Raw genomic sequence first — 22,438 nt, forward strand, 5'->3', positions numbered from 1 at the left:
TAAGGATGACATATTTTATATTTATTTGGTACTTTCACATTATAAGCTACCTTACAAATCATATACGTACAGCATCACTGAAATACATCAACGAAGTGGAATGCTGCACAAGCACAACAGCAGAGGGAGGGGAAATTTTTGACAATAACCACCAGGTCAAACCCCTGTTCCTAAGCAAAGAGGCACAGAGCAACCTTCAGTTCGCAGGACCCAATACACACATAAAACCCTGCGCTGAGCTGACCCTGATAAGATTTAAAGCTATGGCTCTACATATTCTAAACTCGAGGCTTGGGCCCATGTGCCATCATCTCCTTTGCTCATGACTACTTGTTACATTTGGTAAAGAAGCCACATTGTAATCAGAATACTGGCAAACAGGATCAGTTCCAATACTGACAGGAGGACACTTACCTCCTGCTTAGTAGAGAAAAGAAACCAACTCTGGCAAGATGTGGCAGAAAGGAAAAAAAGGTGACTACAGCCATGTGATACAATTCTTAGTAGTGATGTAAGCAAAGCTTTGTAGAATGACTCTCCTGTATAATTTTTGCAACATTTTTATTAGAGACAGAAGATTACGAAAGGTGTCAAACTGACAGCTCCATTTTCCTATTCAGTTAGTGCATGTTTGTGCCATTTATTATATTAATCGCTTCTGGTTTTATAGGAAGGTTAACAAAACAGAAATGCAGAGGTTTCCTCCAGGTTACCACATTTTTTCGGTCAAGATCTGCTTGTCATGCATTACTGCAACTGCTAGGGCCTCTAGAGTTACATACAATATGGATCAAATACTAGCAACACCACCAAAGGTAAAGTCATGCATCTAGGAACAAAGAATACAGGTGTTACTGGTTGATTTTATTCTTGGAAAGGAAGACTCTGCCAATTAATTTCAATTTCACCACAAGCAAGGAACACAGTGCAGTTAAATTAAAACTTGAAGGTTACCAATTCAATGCACTATTAATAGGCCCGACCATTGGAATATAATAGAGCTGTACCACCATCTGTTTTTTAATCAATCTACTTACATTTTAAATGTTCCCTTATTTAACATTTAAACAAGAGTAAGTACATGGTTGATCTTAAAGGAACACTATTTTATTTAGAGTTGCAAAAATATGAAGAAGTATCCATCTCAAGCTAGGAGCAGCCTTGTATTATTTAATTTGTACAACACATAATAGGCTGCTTGTCCTTCTCCAAGAAAAAAAAATACAAATATGCACAGCTGACATCATAATAAAATAATATCTCTTCCATATCTACTTATCCCTTTCTAAATCCCTGAGAGAAAAATAAAATGGTCCTTGACTCTGCTGCAGTTGTAACTGAAAGTTAAATGATTGCAAACAGGATGGGAGTTGGACTACAAGATTTTGATCCACACTGTGAAAAAATTTGTGACCCCCCTTGTCACAGACTCGCTTCTACACCAGCGCTTGTGACGCTAGCCACGCGATTATCGCCCTCCAAGGGCGGGGTGGGGGTCCGGGCCCGCCCTCTCTCCGGACCCCAGTCCAGGGCCCTAACACCGGGAGCTCTGCTCCCGATGGTAGCAAGCAGGGGGTGCCCCCTAAACGCACTTGCTCTCAGGCTCCGCAACCCTTCCCCGGGCCGACACCACCCCGCTGTTGGGCTCTTACCCTCCGCCCGTAGCCCTCAGTGGGGGTCGGGCAGCCAGCCCTTCTCCGCCACGTCTCCCTCCGTTTCGACCCCGGTTACCTCTCCGGCTCCCCCCTTGCTTCCGCCCTCTGGCGCCCTTAGATACCCCACGCCGCTCTGCGCTCCCTCCTCCCCTTCCGGGTGCCCCGCCCGACTCCTACCCGTCGCGCTTTCCCCGGCATGTCTTGATGACGCATTACTGCCCCGTCTCCCGTGCCCGGCAACGCAGCTGGAGTTAAGCCCGGCGGCTCTCCGCCGTCGTCCGCTTGCGGGTCCGCTTGCTTCACCCCGTCACACCCCCCAATTCAGCAAGTGTCAGACTATTATCTTTACATTTATTCTGTTGAACAAAATGAAACCAAAGCCCAAGTGTTGTAGTCCCTCTCTGAGATATATCAACAATGGAGAGACTAACCCAGAAAACAGCTACAGGCAGTCCCCGGGTTACATGGATCCGACTTACATCGGATCCCTACTTAAAAACGGGGTGAGGCAACCCCGCACTAGCTGCTTCCCTCCAGCAGACCAGGGAGACGCGAAGCTAGCGCCCCTCCCCCAGCAGACCAGGGAGACGCAGAGCGGCTTTTCTCAGCAGACACCTCAGCTTGAAAATAAAGGACTGAGGGAAGTGAGGTGTGGGAAAATAAAACTGAGCTCTGAAGAAATGTCTGGCTAGAGTTTCCCCTACAATATGTACCAGTTCCGACTTACATACAAATTCAACTTAAGAACAAACCTACAGTCCCTATCTTGTACGTAACCCGGGGACTGCCTGTAGTTGCAAAAAGGAATGCAGAAAAATACAGTCTTAGTATGGCTGGCCTATACAATACTTAAAAATGTTCCTCTCAGAAACTAAATCACATGACAGCCATATAAATAAAAAGGAAAGAATACGGTAAAATTCATCAGCGGATTCTGTTTCCCTGGAAACAGAACGTAGATTAGGGATGTGAATGTGTACCCATGTACAACATTAACTGATGAATCTGTGTCAGAGGCCACATGGGGTAGGAATGGGGGGGGGGGAGCAGAAGTTGGTACACACTGAGAGTTTGCTTTTAAGCCAGCTCCCCATGCATACCAGCTCCCACGGAACCGCCTGCTCTCCTCCCCATGCTGCTGCCTCTAGCACAGAGGCAGTAGGAGGGGAAGGCTGTGTATACCTGAACCAGCAGCCAGGTATGGGGAGGCAGGAAGTTCTGTGGGACCCAGCTCCTACCTGCCTCCCCGCATGTAAACGTGTAACTGCTGAAATTTTTAGCAGTTACATGTTTACCTAAACAAACACATTTTAACATCCCTAATGGAGATCTGAGATTCATCTTGCTTTCCTAAAGAGAAGTGATTGTCAAGTATTTAAGGCCTACGGAATGAACAAAAGTACTTCAGCAACATTGGTGTTTTTTGTTTTGAGATTATGATTTTTGTTGATGTTCCTCACCTGTTCCAAAGCCCTTCAGTTGATAAACTAGAGCTCTTTGAGTGAACATATCTATTGGGAAAATCTGGTAGAGATTTTGATCAACATCCTTCTTTTTTGCATGTACAAACTGAAAGTTTTAAATACTGAGAAATGACTTAAAGGCTGTTGGTTGTTCATATTTGCATGTGTGTGTTCAGTGTTTCTCTTTCTCTTCGCATTTACTTTACATTCTGCTCCAAATTATGGTCTTAATTAGATTAGTTACAGACTTCCTACCTCCAGGCCTTGATGTTTTTCATTCTGATAATTTAACCCTTTTCACTCTTGGACAGAGTTGCCAGTTTACTTAACACTGCATTCACTGGTCCCTGCCACCATCAAGCAACTGGATCTTGCATACTATTACAATCTTTGCTCCAGAAGATACAAACCATCTCTTTTTAGGCTGAATTCCTGCTCACCCAATGAAAGAGCATTTATCTCCTGTATGAACCAACAACAATCACAACTACCTTTCTATCACTTAACCATCAAAAAGTATAAATCATAATCTACCTAACTATATTTTTAACTTCTGTTTGTCCAAGTTTAAATGCTTCAGAGGAGCCAAGTTAGTCTGTAACAGGAAAAACTTTAAAAAAAAACCAAATAGTCTAGTAGCACCTTAAAGACAACCAGAACATATAGATGGTGTCATGAGCTTTCATGGGGAAATCCCACTTCTTCAAATGACCAGAGTACAAATTGTTAAACTTGCTATTACATGTAGATTTTCAAAATCATGTGATATGAAAGAGGTGAAAGAGAAAGGATGCTATTTTAGAATGATATATTAGTGGTAATAATGAAGTTGCAATCTAACTGATTAATAAACCATGACACTATTGGGTGGTAATTGTTAAACTTAATATATTGTATGCCAAAAGATTTACAAAACTATCCACAATTCCCAAGGAGGCATTTTTCAGATCTGATTTCAGTGGGAACAGCAGAGTGCTCAGCAACACTGACAATGAGACCATTTAAGTGCCTAACTTTAGATACCAAAGTTTGAAAATGTTGGCAAATATCTATTAGGGATGTGATAGTGTATGGCTACGTCTACACTGGCCCCTCTTCCGGAAGGGGCATGTAAATTTCACGAGTCGTCGTAGGGAAATCCGCGGGGGATTTAAATATCCCCCGCGGCATTTAAATAAAAATGTCCGCCGCTTTTTTCCGGCTTTTAAAAAAGCCGGAAAAGAGCGTCTAGACTGGCCCCGATCCTCCAGAAAAAGTGCCCTTTTCCGGAGGCTCTTTGAAGTAAGAATAAGGGCACTTTTTCCGGAGGATCGGGGCCAGTGTAGACGCTCTTTTCCGGCTTTTTTAAAAGCCGGAAAAAAGCGGCGGACATTTTTATTTAAATGCCGCGGGGGATATTTAAATCCCCCGCGGATTTCCCTACGACGACTCGTGAAATTTACATGCCCCTTCCGGAAGAGGGGCCAGTGTAGACGTAGCCTATATGTTTAAACGGTTATCTGATGAGCCAGCCCCCTGCACATACTGGGTCCCACGAAGCCGCCTCTCCTCCTCCCTGGGTGTAAATATGTAACCACTGAAAATTTCAGTGGTTACACATTCATAAAATAAACATATTTTAACATCCTTAGTATCTATAAGCATGGCCCCAGTTATTCCACTGTTTTCCAGCAACAGAACTGTGCTCTAGGACAGTGGTACGCAACCTCTGGGTCGTGACCCCCAAAGGGGCTGCAGATGTCTTCCTGGGGGGGTCACGATAGCGGTGGGCATAAGCCCCAGCTGCCCAGATCTAAGGACTGCGCCATGCTGCTTAAATTACTTTGGGGGTTGTGACACAAGTACAATAAAATGTGGAGGTTGTGGTTGAAAACAGGTTGTGCGTCACTGCTCTAGGAAACTCATCTTTGATTTTAAAAAATGCTTTCTTCTTGAGTCTGCAGAGAGCCTGGCACATCTTTAAGAGGTATCATCTTCCCCACTGATCACAATCTGAGCTCCAGGAACACTGTGATTCTGCAGTTGCACATTTGGTGATATCAAAGATTCCAAGTATGCAATTTGCCAGATTGCTGCACCCAATCATCCAGCATTTTGTTTTCAGTTTAACTGTCCTACTGGGACCTCCCTGCAAGTGCTGCTTTCTCCCTAGCTTTTCCCACAAAGATAAATTAATTGGATTACAAAACATGGTCTTTGCACAATTCCACAAAGCAGGCAAGAAGGAGTTGAGGTATTGGAACTAGAGCACCAGATGTCTGGTCTAGTAAGCTGAGTTGAGCTCAGCTGCTTAGAGAATAGAGCAGCAGCCTAGCCCCAAGGATCTGAGAGGACCATCTCTCTTGACACAAGTGGGGAAGGAGGCTCTGAACTATAGCACGACTGCTGAGCCCCATGACCCACCTGAAGAATACAGTGAAAAACATCATTAATAATAATTAAAAAAAAAAATAGAGAAGTTTCATATAACTGAATATGTTCAAATCAGACATATTAGTGTGTGTGTGTCTGTGCGTGGGCGTGGGGAGAGGGATTGCATGAAGATGGGAATTAAGGCTATTTAATGCAGATAAAATATTTTAACACCACTATAGATCTAGGAGTGCTTATTGCAGTATTTAGTTTTTGGCTACAGAATATGATCCAATTATGCAGAGGTATATATGGCTCTGCATATAAGCAATGCTTAGGGAATAAATTAACGCCTTTACTTGTGTCACATCATTAGGGTTGCCAGGTGTCCGGTTTTCGCCCAAATGGCCCATTATTTGTGGCCCCTGTCCGGTAAAAAAAAAACAAAAAACAAAAAAAACAGAAAATACCAATTGTTTTCCCTGCCATGTTCAGGATTTTTTGGGAAAGTATCTAGCATCCCTACACATCACTGCTGGATTTCTTTGCACTAGTTTAGCATAAGGAAAGCCTATATTAGGCTTTTATATTAATCAATAGCCAAATAATATGTATTTATTATGACAAATTTAGGAAGGTGTTCTGTATTTTAATACAGTCTTCAAAAAAGTAACAATCTATTCGAATTCTCACATTAATCACCCGAGTAACATTTCAAGCAAAGAAATAATACAAAGAGAGGAGGGAATTAACAAGATACTGCAAATCAATTAGAAGTCTGAGAGGAAGTTGCAGAGATTATTCAAACACAATAATCTTTCTCTCCTGTTAAAACATGGAGGTAATATCTTCCATATTTTAATGCCAGCCAAATCAGAAGCACATTATCTTTGGCTTGTGCGCAAAGATCACATGCTTAAAAACTATATTATCAATACTTCTGACGTGGTATCTTTGGTCTTCCACCCTAAAAAGCATGTATTGGTTTTTCAGAAGAAAACAGGATGTGGAAACACGTTTCAAACATATCTCAAAATATTGTTTAGTATTTTTTAAATCTCCAACCAGCTGTCATGCTATGTCCTACACAAGGAAAGCATTAAGGGATCACAAAACAGGGTAAACACTGAATTCATAGTGAATGCCAGGTTGGTTGAAAATAATCATATCCTGTATGCCGTAACTCTGACAGCAGATGTTAAAGGTCAGCTCAGTATTGATGCTGATAAAAGTACTTGTGTAACTTCAGGAATAAACATGTACATATAAAAAATCAAGCATGGAATGTTCATTACATAAATGGTATTTTAATATTAGCCACGTTGTGAAGTCTAACACACAACTTGTTTTCAAGAAACAGGATGACCCCATCACTCGAGTATCTGACTTGAGCTATAAACCAGTGAGAAGGTACTTTGATAAGCAAGTTGACTCATATATTTTACATCATGAGATATTGTGTTTCATTAAAGACATTCAGCAAGTCCTCTGATTAATTACTATGATTTTTTCTGGTATTCTTCTCAGATGCTGAGATCCCGGAAAGGATCTTTTTTGCTGTTTTGATATGTTTTGAGAGAAGGACGCTCACACTTCTGACAAAAAACACTCTGTGACAGTGCTTTTCTTGGTAGGAAGTTTGCCCATGTATTTTTTTACTATTAGTTATTATTTGTATTACAGTAAATGCTCCAGCAAGACCTCTATCACATTGTGCTAGGCACTGCACAAATCTATAAAAAGAGACTGAAGGAGAGCAAAAAGGAAATATTAAACCAACTCTTTTCTACAGATGGGATATATGACTCAGAAAGATCAAGTGACTTACCCAAGATCACAAAAGAAAACTGAAACTGAGTCAAAAGTTGAACACAGACCATCCTTCCTCTCTGCAAAGTGCAATGCTGCTATCTTAAAATTCTTCATGGCCCTGAGCTCCCACCAAAAAACAAACAAACAAACAAAAGCGCACACCACCACCACCACCACCAAACAAATAAAACCAATCCTCCCTTCCTTCAGCACAAGGCTGTTTTTGCTACTAAATGCATCATCTTTGAGCCATACGTCAATACAAGAAAGTTGACATGGCTGTAATGTAGGAACCCTTGCTATAGTTGTTCAGACTAAGTAAGAGATTCCTTTTCGTGTCTTTCATCTTACTGAATATGTTCCAACCTCATTTGACTGGGCTTACAATTCTTTGCACATGTTTTCTATTTGACCTGAGAAAAGTCCAAGATACTCGTAGCAGTATTCTTCTAGTTTTTTAATGATATGCCGCTGTATACTAATTTGGTTTAGTTATGTGACTATTGGGCATGTTTTAGCTTTCCTTAAATTTCCTTTGAGGCATACATTCTGGCTTTTGTAGTTCAGTTTCTATGCCCAGTCTTAAAGCATTGTGTATTGTTTGTGACTAGAATTATAAATTTAAGCATAATTAAGCCATATATTCTAAATCTCATTTTAAAGACTCTTAATCTCTTCCAAATCCAGTCTATAGAACATGTTCTCCAGATGATTTAAGTCATGAAGACTTCTGAAAGAAGTGACTCCTGTGCTCTTTTTCACTCCAGTTAAGCATGAGATATTGCAAATCAAAATCATATATAAGTCACTTGACCACAAGTTACAAGAAATAAACTTTATATTTTTGTATTATTATGTGAACTTTTACTTCATATAAAGATTAAAAAGGAGACTTTTAGAGCTACCATTTACAGGTATGAACTAAAGATCAAGAGATAAATTAATGGGCTTGTTGAAGGCAATGGCAAAACTCCATTGCTGTTTGATAAAAATGCCAAATAAAGTTTACTAAACATAGGTTAAAAATAAGGTACAATACCACTTGGTGAAATTCAGCATCTTTAGGTGTCAGATATGGAAGCCAAGTCTCTCCAAGTTCTTCAAGAAGCTTTCGTTTCTGTTTTATTTTTAAAAAAAGCATGACATGAAATTAGTCAAAAACAAGTAACAAATAGTAAACTAGTTGTATAAACAGGAGCAGAGAAAGTGTAAAAAGTTAGTATTGTTTCACTAGCCACAATAAAAAATGCATCTTAAATAAACATGTTGAGGTAGATAAAACCTCATCTTGAGTTATGCCCACTTAATCGAGTTTCCCCAATTTTACTTCAGAAGTTTCAGAGGATTAAATACTGCACTTAGTTTTTCCTTAGGAGAACCTTCCTTAACTACCCTAAAAAATACATTCATAATTTGAGGTTCTGCAGAATTTTGCATGCTTTAAATGCTTGGTTTTGTTTACTTATTTGCTTTTATTTTCCACTTTGAATATGTTTCATGAGTGTAAAGCCTAGTGTAGCTCAGGCTGTGGTAAACTCTAAACAAGCCTGAATTTTGTTTTAGCATCGGTATCTAATATAGAAAAGACTAGGAAACTTCATCCTCTTTACAGCATTTCCAATCCAATCTTCCAACTTGACTTCATCTGGCTCAGGAAATCTGCCTTTCCAAATAAATAGCCATAACTCTGATCTGAAGCTAATAATCACCCATCACTCCTCCCCACCGACTATAGAATGGGGGAGCTCTCCTTTTCTTCTCTCCTCTTTTTTTTTTTTTTTTTTTTTTTTTTTTAAGTTTTTTTCTCTTGGTGTCTGGGACATTTAATTTGAGAGAACTATCAGCTTTTCTAAATAAAATGAGAATATTTTGGTTGTAATCCGCTTAATATTCCTATTATTTAAGAAAATGATTAAGAAAAGCAGACTTGTAACCTGTAAGTTTCCTTCATGTTTGTCTTATTAAAATAGATAGCTGACACTATGTGTGTTTATTATGGCATTAACACTTCAGACCATGAAAGAGAGCATTTGGCACTGGCCATAGAGTTTCTGAAGCGATAATTGTGACAGGACCATGCACATACTCTCACATCAGTCAAATTCCATCTCTGCTGAACCTGATATAAGAGGAGAATGTTGAGAAAGTGTAAAATTCTGCTCAACATTCCTGGACAATATTTCCTTTGCCTCTCCTAATGCTTCTCATATGTGGGTCTCTTTTACCTTGCAAGGACTGTATCTTGTTCAGTGCTGAGAAGCCACTAGGTTGTTAACAAATAACTAATAAAAATGATTACACTAGCAGCAGCTAGAAATGCTATAAGGGGCTAAAAGCCAGCATTAACATTTGAATACAAGGAGCTTCCTTAAATATTGTATTTCTTCCTTAATGTATTTCTTCCTTAAATATTTTCCACCCTATAAACACTACTATGAGAAATATTTAAGTATTTTAACATATTAGAATGTTCATGCTGTACAAAAAAAAAAAGCACATGTGAATCAAATGCAGAAATGTAATACATTTTATAACAATGTTAAATCTGTGAAACAAATCAATTGGCTCAAATCATACTTTAAAAAAAAATAGTAGTTAGGCTTTCTCAGTTCTCCTACTCCATTCCTCAGTCACTAAAAGGTTATTAATGTATTATTTAACATTAAAAAGGTCGCAGAGCAGTTTTTAAACTAAGAGATGGGGGAAAACCGATTGGTGCAGAGGAGCACGTGGATCAGACAGAGACCTCTCTTAGAGGAGAGCCTATTGATAGAGATTCTCTAGGTTTTAGTCAGGAGGAGAGGATAGAAGAGGATAAAGTATGGTCCAGATCAGACGAAAAACATTCACATAAAAAAAATCGGACACATTAGAAAATGGCAGACAAATAAACAGTGACAAGTTTTTAAAGTGCTTGTACACAAATGCTAGAAGTCTAAAATATAACATGGGTGAACTAGAGTGCCTCGTGTTAAAGGAGGATACTGATATAATTGGCATCACAGAATCATGGTGGAGTGAGGACAATCAATGGGACACAATCATTCCGGGGTAAAAAATATATCAGAAGGACAGAACAGGTCCTGAGGGTGAGGGAGTGGCACTATATGTGAAAGAAAATTTAGAATCTAATGAAACAAAAATCTTAAATGAATCAACATGTTCCATAGAATTGCTATGGCTAGTAATTCCCTGCTCTAATAAGAATATAACAGTAGGGATCTATTATCGACCACCTGACCAGGACAGTAATAGTGACTATGAAATGCTAAGGAAGATGAGAGAGGCTATCAAAATAAAGAACTCAATAATAATGGGGGTTTCAATTATCCCCATACTGACCGAGTACACATCACCTCAGGACGAGGTGCTCCCCACAAGGGGAGAGGCAATTCTCGATTTAGTCCTGATTGGCGCGCAGGATCTGGTCCAAGCAGTAACTTATCATAGGACCACTTGGAAATAGTGACCATAATATAACAACATTTAATATTCCTGTGATGGGAAGAACATCCCAGCAGCCCAACACTGTGGCATTTAATTTCAAAAAGGGGAACTATGCAAAAATGAGGAGGCTAGTTAAAAGAGAAATTAAAAGGTACAGTGACTAAAGTAAAATACCTGCAAGCTACATGGACACTTTTCAAAGACACCATAATAGAGGCCCAATTTAAATGTATACCCCAAATTAAAAAACATAGTAGAAGAGCTAAAAAAGAGTCACCATGGCTTAACAACCATGTAAAAGAAGCAGTGAGAGATAAAAAGACATCTTTTAAAAAGTAGAAGTCAAATCCTAGTGAGGTAAATAGAAAGGAGCATAAACACTGCCAAATTAAGTGTAAAAATGTAATAAGAAAAGCCAGAAAGGAGTTTGAAGAACAGCTAGCCAAAAACTCAAAAGGTAATAACAAAATATTTTTTAGTATATAAGAAGCAGGAAGCCTGCTAAACAACCAGTGGGGCCCCTGGACAATCGAGATACAAAAGGAACGCTTAAAGATGATAAGTCATTGCGGAGAAACTGAATTAATTCTTTGCTTCAGTCTTCTCGGCTGAGGCTGTTAGGGAGATTCCCAAACCTGACCTGTCCTTTGTAGGTGACAAATCTGAGGACTTGTCACAGACTGAAGTGTCATTAGAGGAGGTTTTGAAATTAATTGGTAAACTTAATAGTAACAAGTCACTGGGACCAGATGGCATTCAACCAAAGTTCTGGAAGAACTCAAATGTGAAATTGCGGAACTATTAACTACGGTTTGTAACCTATCCTTTAAATCAGCTTCTGAACCCAATAACTAAAAGATAGCTAATGTAACGCCAATATTTAAAAAGGCCTCTTGAGGCAATCCCGGCAATTACAGACCGGTAAGTCTAACGTCAGTACCGGGCAAATTAGTTGAATCAATAGTAAAGAATAAAATTGTCAGACACATAGAAGGACATAACTTGTTGGGAAAAAGTCAACATTGTTTCTGTAAAGGGAAATCATGTCTTACTAATCTAGTAGAGTTCTTTGAAGGGGTCAACAAACATGTGGACAAGGAGGATCCAGTAGTTATAGTGTACTTAGATTTCCAGAAAGCCTTTGACAAGGTCCCTCACCACAGGCTCTTACGTAAATTAAATTGTCATAGGATAAGAGGGAATACCCTTTCATGGACTGAGAACTAGTTAAAAGACAGGAAACAAAGGGTAGGAATAAATGGTAAATGCTCATAATGGAGAGGGGTAGCTAGTGGTGTTCCCCTAAGGTCAGTCCTCGGACCAATCCTATTTAACTTATTCATAAATGATCTGGAGAAAGGGGTAAACAGTGAGGTGGCAAAGTTTGCAGAGGACACTAAACTGTTCAAGGTAGTTAAGACCAAAGCAGACTGTGAAGCACTTCAAAAAGATCTCACCAAACTAAGTGACTAGGCATAAAAATGGCAAATGAAATTTAATATGGATAAATGTAAAGTAATGCACATTGGAAAAAATAACCCTAACTATACATATAATATGATGGGGCTGCTAATTTAGCTACAACTAATCAGGAAAGAGATCTTGGAATCATTGTGGATAGTTCTCTGAAGACGTCTACACATGTGCAACCGAAGTAAAAAAACAAACAAACAGGATGTTAGGAATCAAAAAAGGGATAGAGAATAGATGGAGAATATCTTATTGCCCTTATATAATAAATCCATCTTGAATACTGCGTACAGATGTGGTCTTCTCATCTCAAAAAAGATATACTGGCATTAGAAAAGGTTTAGAGAAGAGCAACTAAAATGATTAGGAGTTTGAATGATTAGGAGATTAAAGAGACTGGAAAAGAGGAGACTAAGGGGGGATATGATAGAGGTATATAAAATCATGAGTGGTGTAGAGAAAGTGAATAAGGAAAAGTTATAAGAAGAACTAGGGGCCACCAAATGAAACTAATGGGCAGCAGGTTTAAAACAAATAAAAGGAAGTTCTTCTTCACACAGTGCATAGTCAATCATGGAACTCCTTGCCTGAGGAGGTTGTGAAGGGTAGGACTATAACAGGGTTTAAAAGAGAACTAGAAAATTCATGGAGGTTAAGTCCATTAATGGCTATTAGCAGGGTTCAACAAACCGCTAATTCTACTTGCCCATGGAGAGTAGATTTCAGATGGTCGCTCCATACACCCCATTCACCGGCGCTGCGCATGTCTGTCACATGCACGGTGGGACTGGCGAGTAGCTCTCGCCGCGGTTTGTCAAGCCCTGGTATTAGCCAGTATGGGTAAGGAATAGTGTCCCTAGTCTCTGTTTGTCAGAAGGTAGAATTGGATGGCAGGAGAGAGATCGCTCTATCATCCTGTTCAATTCACTCCCTCTGGGACACCTGGCATTAGCCACTGTAGGCAGACAGGGTACTGGGCTAGATGGACCTTTGGTCTGACCCAGTATGGCCATTCTTATGTTCTTATGTCCTACACTCTTTGGTGCTCTCTCTAGTCTAACTGCAAGTGGGATTTAATTAGGCTTTTACCAGTTCCTGCTTAGAATATTTCAAAGGCTACAAGGCTTTTATGTTCACTAAATTTCCCTTTTTATAATCTCATCCCATTGATTCTGGTCAGTGTGTCCAGAATTAAACAGATCACATCCCCACCCTACTGTACATCCTGAAAAGAATGAAAATATTACACGGACCAATCTCTGAGCTCATAATGAAACAGAAACAGAGACAAAACAAACTAAACTATTAAGAACACAACCACAATACTATGGCATAAAAACAAAATATAAATTTTCATTACTATTGTCCTGAGGTTATATCTTAAGGCAAATAAAGTGTACACTTCATCTATGGAGAGGAAGACTGAAGCATTACAACTATCAGGGCAGCCAGTGAGTCAAAACCAAGAGCAGGTAGCACAGACTAATAACATTACAATTTACCTAAAAGACTTTCACTGAACCTAAACAGATTGACAAGAACAGCACTAAAATTTTCAAACTAGAAATGTATTCTGATTTCTCAGTGAATAAGTTTTCTTTGGGCACACTTTACAAGCAGAATGTAACTTTAGATTAAATTGGCAGACATGTTAGCGTGCTGCATTTTCCCAAACAGTAATTCCTTTATGTTTTTTTTAAAAAAAAGACATTGTCTTTCAACTTAGCATTTATTACATTGAAAACATTAAGATGCCTTTGCTAATTCTGAAACAAACATAATTCTTTACTTGTTTGTAGAATAAAAGCACATTAAACTAAAATTCAAAACACAGTGCTAGCAGACAGAGGAAGAGAAACACCTCTGACAATATTTTTGTCAAATGCCAAGCTCTTGGCAAAAGCATACCACATTAAAATGCACTCTGGAGTGTAGGTAGTACTAGCTCACATTTGATTGTCAGATCTGGCTAAGTGCTGCTCCTCAACTTGATGTACAGACAAATACACACAGCTGGGTGATATAACACACTGCTCTTCTCAGACACAAGAAGCTGTCACACAGATGTCAAATACATCAAGCTACTTGCAAATTTCTCCAAAATATAAAAAAGAGAAAAATCAAAGACCCAGCTACAGGAGCTGGTTGTAGACTAAGTATAAAGACTGTTACATAAGTGTTTTATTTACAGTAACCTTAACAGGTGCAGTAAATGTGTAAAGATCTTTTAAAATATAACTATTACTAGGTATCTTACAGAGGCATTTTTTCCACATCTGATTCTATATTTTAAAGTTATTTATAATTAATAAGACTTTAGAAACAGAATAGTGATAGCTGATTAGAATAAACAAAGATTGTATTTGAAGTTAGTTTTTATACTGAGACTGTTGATATGTGGTATTTATGTCTTGCTTAGCTGCCCCATCATCACCACTTGCAGTGGCCTTGAAATCTATACACCCCAGTCCTCTGTTTTCTGAGACAGGAGTGGATCGCTGTGTAAATACATTATTTCATGGATTTCTATGACTGTTAAGAGACATTATGTAAGGTGTGGGGCTGAGTACAGGACTGGAAGCCAGGAACATCTGCATTCTAAACCCAACTGTAACATTTGCAATTAACTGGCATTAAGCATGTGAGAGTATTCTTAGTGACTGCTAGCATACAATAAATTACATGATGAGATGTGGAACCCTTCTTCATATCTACACATGTATTTGCTGACAGCAGGAATAGTAACAGGTACAAAGTAATGCCCTATCTGTTACACAATCAGGAAACGTAATGATGGTACAGCAAAAGTATGCTTCCTGAATTTGTATTCGGAAAAAGAATATACCTGGTTAACTGTTTACCAATTAAGCAGTTCAAGGGAGAACAACACTTAGGGCACATCTACAAAGCAGGGCTAAAGCCAAAATAAGATACACAATTTGAGCTACATCAATTACGTAGCTTAAGTTGAAATAGCTTTTATTTTGGCTTTTGGTGCTGTTTACACAGCAGGAAGTCTGAATTAGAGCATTCTTTCTCTGACTTCCCTTACTCCTCGCAAAAGGGTTACAGGAGTTGAAGTAAGAAGTCCTCCAGCTCGACATAATTTCAATATTATGTTGAAATTATTGTTTGCTGTGTAGACGCAGACTATGCTATTTCGAAATAATGGCAACTATTCAGAAATAACGCTGTTGTGTAGACAGCCTTAGTGACATTTTCCAGCCAGTCATCATGTCTGTACAAAAATTATCTGATGGATCATCATACAGGGCACCAAAACCATTTCCAAATGTATTTCCTTTTCTGTTACTTGTAAAACCACACAATGCAAAAGTATCCTATTCAGTGTATGTACTGTGAAAACTAAGTGGAGCCTAGCCTTTCAAATAAAAATTCCCCACCTATGTAACACCACCATACAGGAAAGGATTATAAAGTACCTCCAATTTACAGACCAAGACTTTGGTATAAAACTGTAGTGTAGATTCATATTTACACATGTGCTGTTATAAGAGTTTCTATCTTTTTAAAATATTTTTAGAAATGAAAGAAGCACAAGTTAAATTTTGCAATGTGATACGTATCATTCATTGAAGAGATATTTTTCTCTCACAAATAGTCACAGTAATTTTAAAGGAGCTATCATCCTCTTGTATAAGTGCTAAGTACAACAGATATCTCTACTTTTGGAATAAGTTACATAATAGAGTGATAAACTTGGCTATTACAAATAATTGACATTAAATTGTTTCTTTGTCCTTTTAGAAACAACAGCTATAACATTTCTTAACAATTACAAGAGGATGGCATACAAGCACAGAAACGGGTAGGAACTGCTTAAAACAGGATAAATCTGATCAAACTGAGTGATCCAAACTAATTCAAAAAAGTGATCAATTTCCCAAAAAGCCAACAATGATAATCCAAAAATTTGGTGTGTGAGTTAAAGATACCCTGAGCCTTCTCCTGCCATGCATTGCTCACATATGCTGTACGTTGCTAGCAAAAAAACAATAACCAACATTACATCAAGTAATCTCTCTGGACATGAAGCAAGACCACATACACATGTAATAAGTCAGTCAGACATTTCCAAAATATAGCCTACAAGTAACTACTCCTTCTACATGTTAAGAACTGTTGATTTATAGTGATGCACAAATCCTTGACCTTAATGAGTCACATAGTCAAAATCCCATACAACTTTTTGAAAGTATAGGAAATGACGTTTAAATAAACTAAGGTTCTGAGAAAGCATGAATGAGAAAGTGACTGCCCTTTCACCAATGCCCTTTTCATTGTTCTCTGAGCGAGGATATCCACAGAGCAGCACCCTTGCACTGAGAGATCACTGTCATACAAATAATTCAGGAAACAGTTTAGACTTTTCTCTCTTTGACGTGTAGGTGACTTTTGAGAGACAGGGAGATGAGTAATAGTCACTTTTGGTCTTAAATTGGAGAATACACCAGTGTTGCTACATCCAACAACACAAGTAGAGGGAGGAGGAGACAGAAAACCCATTGACTCTCACAAAAAATTCTTGTTGGTCCTGCACAGAAAATGACAAAGGAATAAGGACAAAGGGAGTAAGAGTAGACATCCACCCATCCTCTCTTAGGTGCACTAATTTCAGACTAGATAAAAGAAGGTGATTTACTCCAGGAGCACTAGCAGCAGCAAAAGGCTCTTGCAAACATTGACTATAGAAATGACAGTGTTGTAGGCAGAGGAAGTAGCAATGGACCGACTGAACAAGTACGTACCAATAAAACAGGCAACTAATCCTTGGTCCTTTACTGAGAGCAAAGGGCTGTTTGCCTGGGTGTGCTACATACAGAATGTTATGCTCATCCTTCCACATCATTTATAAAAGTGAATTCTCATTGTTCTTTTTAAATCCACACTCCGAAATCCCCACATCAAACCCTTGCTTTCATTCCAAGCACACACCTTCTTATTCTCAACATATGATTGGAAGCAGGCAGAATAAAGTAAAGATCTATTACATCTCAGAAGAAAGCATTTAGGCAGATGTTACAACAATAATGAAAGTACAATATTAATCCTATTGTCACATTCTTAATTGTTCATCATCCTGTTAATTTTAAATAACAGCTTCCATAAATCTTTGATGATGTTTTTCATATATGCTGTGTATTTCTGAAACATACAGGGAGCAAGAAGAGCCTCCTATGCAATTAAGCAATGAATTATTATGGGGCAAAACATGGGAATGTATAAACGTAAAGCTTACTTCTTAAACATGTAATTAAAAAGCATTTTGAAACTGCATAAAGGGCCAAATGTTGCTTATCCTGCATGAGAACACTGCAGAAGTTTAAAACTAGATGGTTGTCATTTAGCACGGGGAGAACGGATGCTAAACAAAACCTCTATGTCCCAACCTTTGCACAGGCGGGTGAAAATTGGTAGAATATGCAGCAGCCTTGACTCCTCATCCCAACATTCATGTGAGGAGGGGAGCTCAGAACAGGGTGTGTGTGTAGGGGTGTAGAAGTAAGGGCAGAAGACTGGGAGTCTGGGGAAGATGGGGGGACAGGACACTATTCAGGAAGGGAAGATGGTGCTGAAGCCCCCCCAAGATTCATACCAGGACACTATTTGCTGTTCCCTTCCCTATCACCTCCTTGTTGAGGAGCAAGAGGAAAGGGCATAACATGGGTCACTCCTCTGCCCCGTCCCCACACCAGCCAGGAGGGAGAGGAAAGCAGACTTCGACTCCCTCAGAGAACAGATGGACAGGATTCCCTGGGATGCTAACATGAAGGGAAAGGGAATCCAGGAGTGCTGACTGTATTTTAAAGAAGCCTTATTGAAGGCGCAGGAACAAACCATCCCAACATGCAGTAAGAAAAGCAAATATTGTAGGCAACCAGCTTGGCTTTGGCAAACTTAAACACAAAAAGGAGGCATGCAAGAAGTGGAAACTTGGGACAAATGACTAGGGAAAAGTATGAATATATTGCTTGAGCATGCAGGGGTGTAATCAGGAAGACCAAAGAGCAAGTGGAATTGCAGATAGCAAGGGATGTGAAGAATAACAAGAAAGGTTTCTACAGGCAAGTTTGCAATAAGATGTTGGTCAAGGAATGAGGGAGGTACCTTAGTCACAGATGACGTGGGAAAAGCTGAAGTACTCAATGCATTTTTTGCCTCTGTCTTCAGAGACAAGGTCAGCTCCCAGACTACTGCACTAGACAACACAGTATGGGAAGGAGATTGGCAGCCCTCCTCAGTGGAGAAAGAAGTTACTGTCCTTCGTGCATTAACGATGTTTCTTCGAGATGTGCCTTGTGGGTGCTCCACTGTTGGTGCTGGGCTCATCCCAGCACCACAGGTTGGAGATTTTCCATAGCCATAGTCGGCTGGACCGCACACGCATGGTTGGCATCACGCGCCATTCATGCCCTTCTCTCATGCGCAGTCCGGCTCCCGCCAGTTCCTCTCACCGCTCATCGACCTGAAACAAGACTAGACAGAGCTCTGGAGAGGGGAGGAGGGCGGGATGTGGAGCACCCATGGAGAGACATCTCAAAGAAACATCGTTACTGCACCAAGGTGAGTAACTACTACTATCGTTCTATCATTGACTTCTGTTAGTTGGTTATAAGGCCAAGGGAGTCGAAGGTCCGTCTGACGAGGATGACCATGCAAGTCATGTCCCGCCGAGACCTTCCCTTTATAAGGCAATTGTCCAGATAGGGAAAGATGATGACGTCTTTGCATCGTAAATGCGCGAACACTACCGATAAAGTCTTGGAAAAGACTTGGGAGGCCGACGCCAGACTGAATGGCAATACTTGATATTGGAAGTGCGTGTCACCCGACTACAAAACGAAGGAATCGTCGGTGCGCTGGATGAATAGCGATGTGGAAGTAGGCATCCTGCAAGTCGAGGGCTGCAAACCAACCTCTGTTGTCGAGTGATGGGATTATAGTTGTGAGAGTTACCATTTTGAAACGTTTTTGAAGATGACGATTTAACTTTCGCAGATCTAAAATGGGACTCCATCCCCCTGTTTTCTTTGGTTTTAAAAAGTAACGGGAATAGAACCCTCTTCTCTTAAACTAGTGTGGTACCATCTCCACAGCTCCTATTGTTAATAAAAGGTGAACCTCATGTCTCAAGAAGTCCTTGTGAGACGGGTCCCTGAAGCGGGACAGGGTTGGTAGGGAGGGAGGAGGAATGGAGGCGAATGGGATCACGAGACTGGATCTCACGACTTCCAGGACCCATCAATCTATTGTTATCTCAGCCCATTGGTGCTAAAAGGGCCGTAAGAAGGTGGTGAAATAAAGGATGGTCCCAGTGGTTTGTGTCAACAACGACATCTGGTTGGCAGTCCCTGACCGAGGAGTCAAATCTGCTGCTTCTGCCCTGGTTGACTGCTCGTTCGGAAAGGCTGGGCGCACCTACGTTGCACTCGCTGTTTCTGCCTCGGCTGGTCAAATGGGTGATGTTGCTGCCTTTGGTAGTAGAAATCATACCTCCTCTGATAGGGGTAGTATCTCCTCCTCCTATACAGAGGAGTATACATGCCCGGGGTGCGTAATGTAGCGTGAGTCTCTTTACCAGAGTGCAAGATTTCGTCAGTCTTTTCAGCAAAGAGCTTATGCTTTTCGAACCGGAGGTCTTCTACTTTAGTCTGCAATTCCTTAGGAACAGCCGCCGTGGTGAGCCATGATGATCGTCTCATCGTGATTGCTGTGGCTGTAGACCATGCAGCTGTACTAGCAATGTCAAGGGCGATCTGTAACCCCGCTCTCGCTGTATTATAGCCTTCCTGAACCACTGCTTTTAGCATTGGCTTTTTGGAGTCTGGGAGGTGTTGGAATAAGTCTGTCAATTTTGAATAGTTGTCCAAACTATGGTTGGACAGCAGAGTGTCTGAAGAGTACACTTTCCTTCCAAAAATGTCCAGTTTCTTGCTGTCCTTGTCCCCTGCCGTATTTTTGTATTGAGGAGTTTTGGCTCTGTGTTGGGCCGCATCCACCACCAGAGAGTTTGGTTGCGGATAGTTAAAAAGAAATTCAAGGGTTTTTGAGGGGATAAAATATTTCTTGTCCGCCTGCTTACTTGTTGGCACTATTGAGGCCAGGGTCTGCCAGATTTTTCTGGTTTGATGTTTCGTTGGCAATGTTTCTGGTTCAGGGTCTTCTGGTTCCAACAACTGTCCCTCCTCCAGCTCCGACATTTGAGGCTGTGAAATCCGGCTCTGCTCAGAAGACATTGGAGGCCGCTCAGCTGGTTGAGATTGGACTGGAGCGATCCAGCTCTTAATTGAACAGCAGCAGTACGGGGATAGTCTGTGAGAATGCAATGAATAGTAGCAACGAGAAGAGTAATGCGGTCTGTGGTAGTAAGCATAATCCTGATGAGATCTAGCAGGTGACAAATGGCACAAGGACATTACGCTACCACGACGGTGGTGATTTGATGAATACAGAAACCTCTGTGGTGAGTAAGGCCTCTATGAGGATCTTCTTGACGGAGACCAGGATCATCTCTCCCAATGCCTGAAGTGATGTCTCCGCGGCTCGGTGTATGGAGATGTTGTGGTCTGCATCGGGGAGTCATAATGGTGGCATCGACTGCTAGGTGACAACCGCATGGGTAGTGACAGAGAAGGTGCGGGAGAAAATGTAGGCGAGGCGCGTGGTACCGTGGTCGGTGCGGAGGTGCACAGCACCATGATGGGAGCAGAGGTGTGCAGTACTGAAGTCAGAGTGGGAGACCACAGCTTCGCGGGTTGTGTTGTTGTGCAGGTCATGGAAGGCAGCGCTGAGGCGCAAGGTCTTGGCAATAGTGAGTGACCCGGTGTCAGTGGCAGCAAGGGCAATGATGATGCCAGCGAATGCGTTACTGAAGCCCCTTCCTCCTGGTCCCTCTGCACCAGTGAGGTTGTCCGTGCCGACGGTCTCCGTGCCGATGATGTGGGCTTTTTCAACTTAGACGCCGTAGCGGCATCCATCGCCTTTGAGGGAATGCCGGGGGTGCCAGGCTTGTCCCCTTTGCTGACCCGACTTACAAACACAGCAGGGGGATGCCCTGATCCTTTTAGTGGCGGGGGAGAAGCTCCATGCTTCTGCGACATGGCAGCCTCCGAGGACAGCTGCAGAGTGGGAGTCTTTGGTTATAACGCCTTATCAAAAAGAATCATCTTAAGGCGCATCTCCCTGTCTCTTTGAGCTCTAGAGGTGAGCTTGGAGCAATGCGCATATTTCTGAGGGACGTGCGCTTCGCGAAGGCAATGAATACATGCCTCGTGGCCATCAGACGCAAACGGCGTATGATGCCGACCACACGTGTTCTCCAGCCAACTACAGCTATGGAAAATCTCCGACCTGAAGCACCAGGACGAGCCCGACACCAACAATGGAGCACCCACGGGGACCACTCGAAGAAGAACAGGTTAAGAACTATTTAGAAAAGCTGGACATACACAAATCCATGGGGCCAGATCTAATGCATCCGAGGGTGCTCAGAGATTAGGCTGATGTAACTGAAGAGCCATTAGCCATCATCTTTGAAAACTTCTGGTGATTAGTGGAGATCCCGGACGAGTGCAGAAAGGCAAATATAGTGCCCATCTTTTAAAAAAGGGAAGAAGGACAATCCAAGGAACTACAGATCTGCCAGCCACACCTCAGTCCCCAGAAAAATCACGGAGGGGATCCTCAAGAAATCCATTTTGAAGCACTTGGAAGAGAGGAAAGTGATCAGAAATAGTCAACATGGACTCACCACGGGCAAGTCATGCCTGACCAATGTGATTGCCTTCTCTGATGATGTACCTCTGTGGATATATGCAGTAGAAGTGATATACCTTGACTTAAGCAAAGCTTTTGATACGGTCTGCTACAGTATTCTTGCCAGAAAGTTAAGGAAGTATGGATTGGATAAATGGACTATAAAGTGAACAGAAATCTGGATAGATTGAAGTGCTGATTATTTTACTTAGTTTTGTTTGTAATTTCATCAGCTGATGTTACTGAACCATGTGTACTTTATGTCCTTTTAAGGTTACTCTTTCAAATCTGTAACTATTAAAATGTGACCATGCTGAGCTGTCTAACAGAAAGTAAACATTAGTAATTGTAAAGTAACAATTCTGAATATTCAGACTCATCCACACTTGCAATCAAATTTAATTTTCTGAATCACAATCTAACTAGTTATAACCACCGACAGTTTGTAATCTAACTGCTGCC

At 40.8% G+C, this 22,438-nt stretch overlaps 1 protein-coding gene across 12 annotated transcripts in view; it reads right to left on the reverse strand.

Annotated features, from left to right (window-relative positions):
* The window catches only part of FTO (FTO alpha-ketoglutarate dependent dioxygenase), a 391,784-nt gene that overhangs the window by 292,182 nt on the left and 77,164 nt on the right, over positions 1–22,438 (reverse strand). For 11 of the 12 annotated variants that reach the window (XM_075940298.2, XM_075940290.2, XM_075940291.2 and 8 more), the window contains exon 2: positions 8,322–8,399. The exons of the other annotated variant lie outside the window; for it this stretch is intronic. In XM_075940298.2, coding sequence (XP_075796413.2) covers positions 8,322–8,399 — 78 coding nt within the window. The remainder of the gene's footprint in view (positions 1–8,321; positions 8,400–22,438) is intronic. 12 annotated transcript variants of the gene reach the window in all.

Source organism: Pelodiscus sinensis, chromosome 12, assembly GCF_052426305.1.
Source record: "Pelodiscus sinensis isolate ZL-2025 chromosome 12, ASM5242630v1, whole genome shotgun sequence".
In the NCBI taxonomy this organism is placed as follows: domain Eukaryota; kingdom Metazoa; phylum Chordata; order Testudines; family Trionychidae; genus Pelodiscus; species Pelodiscus sinensis.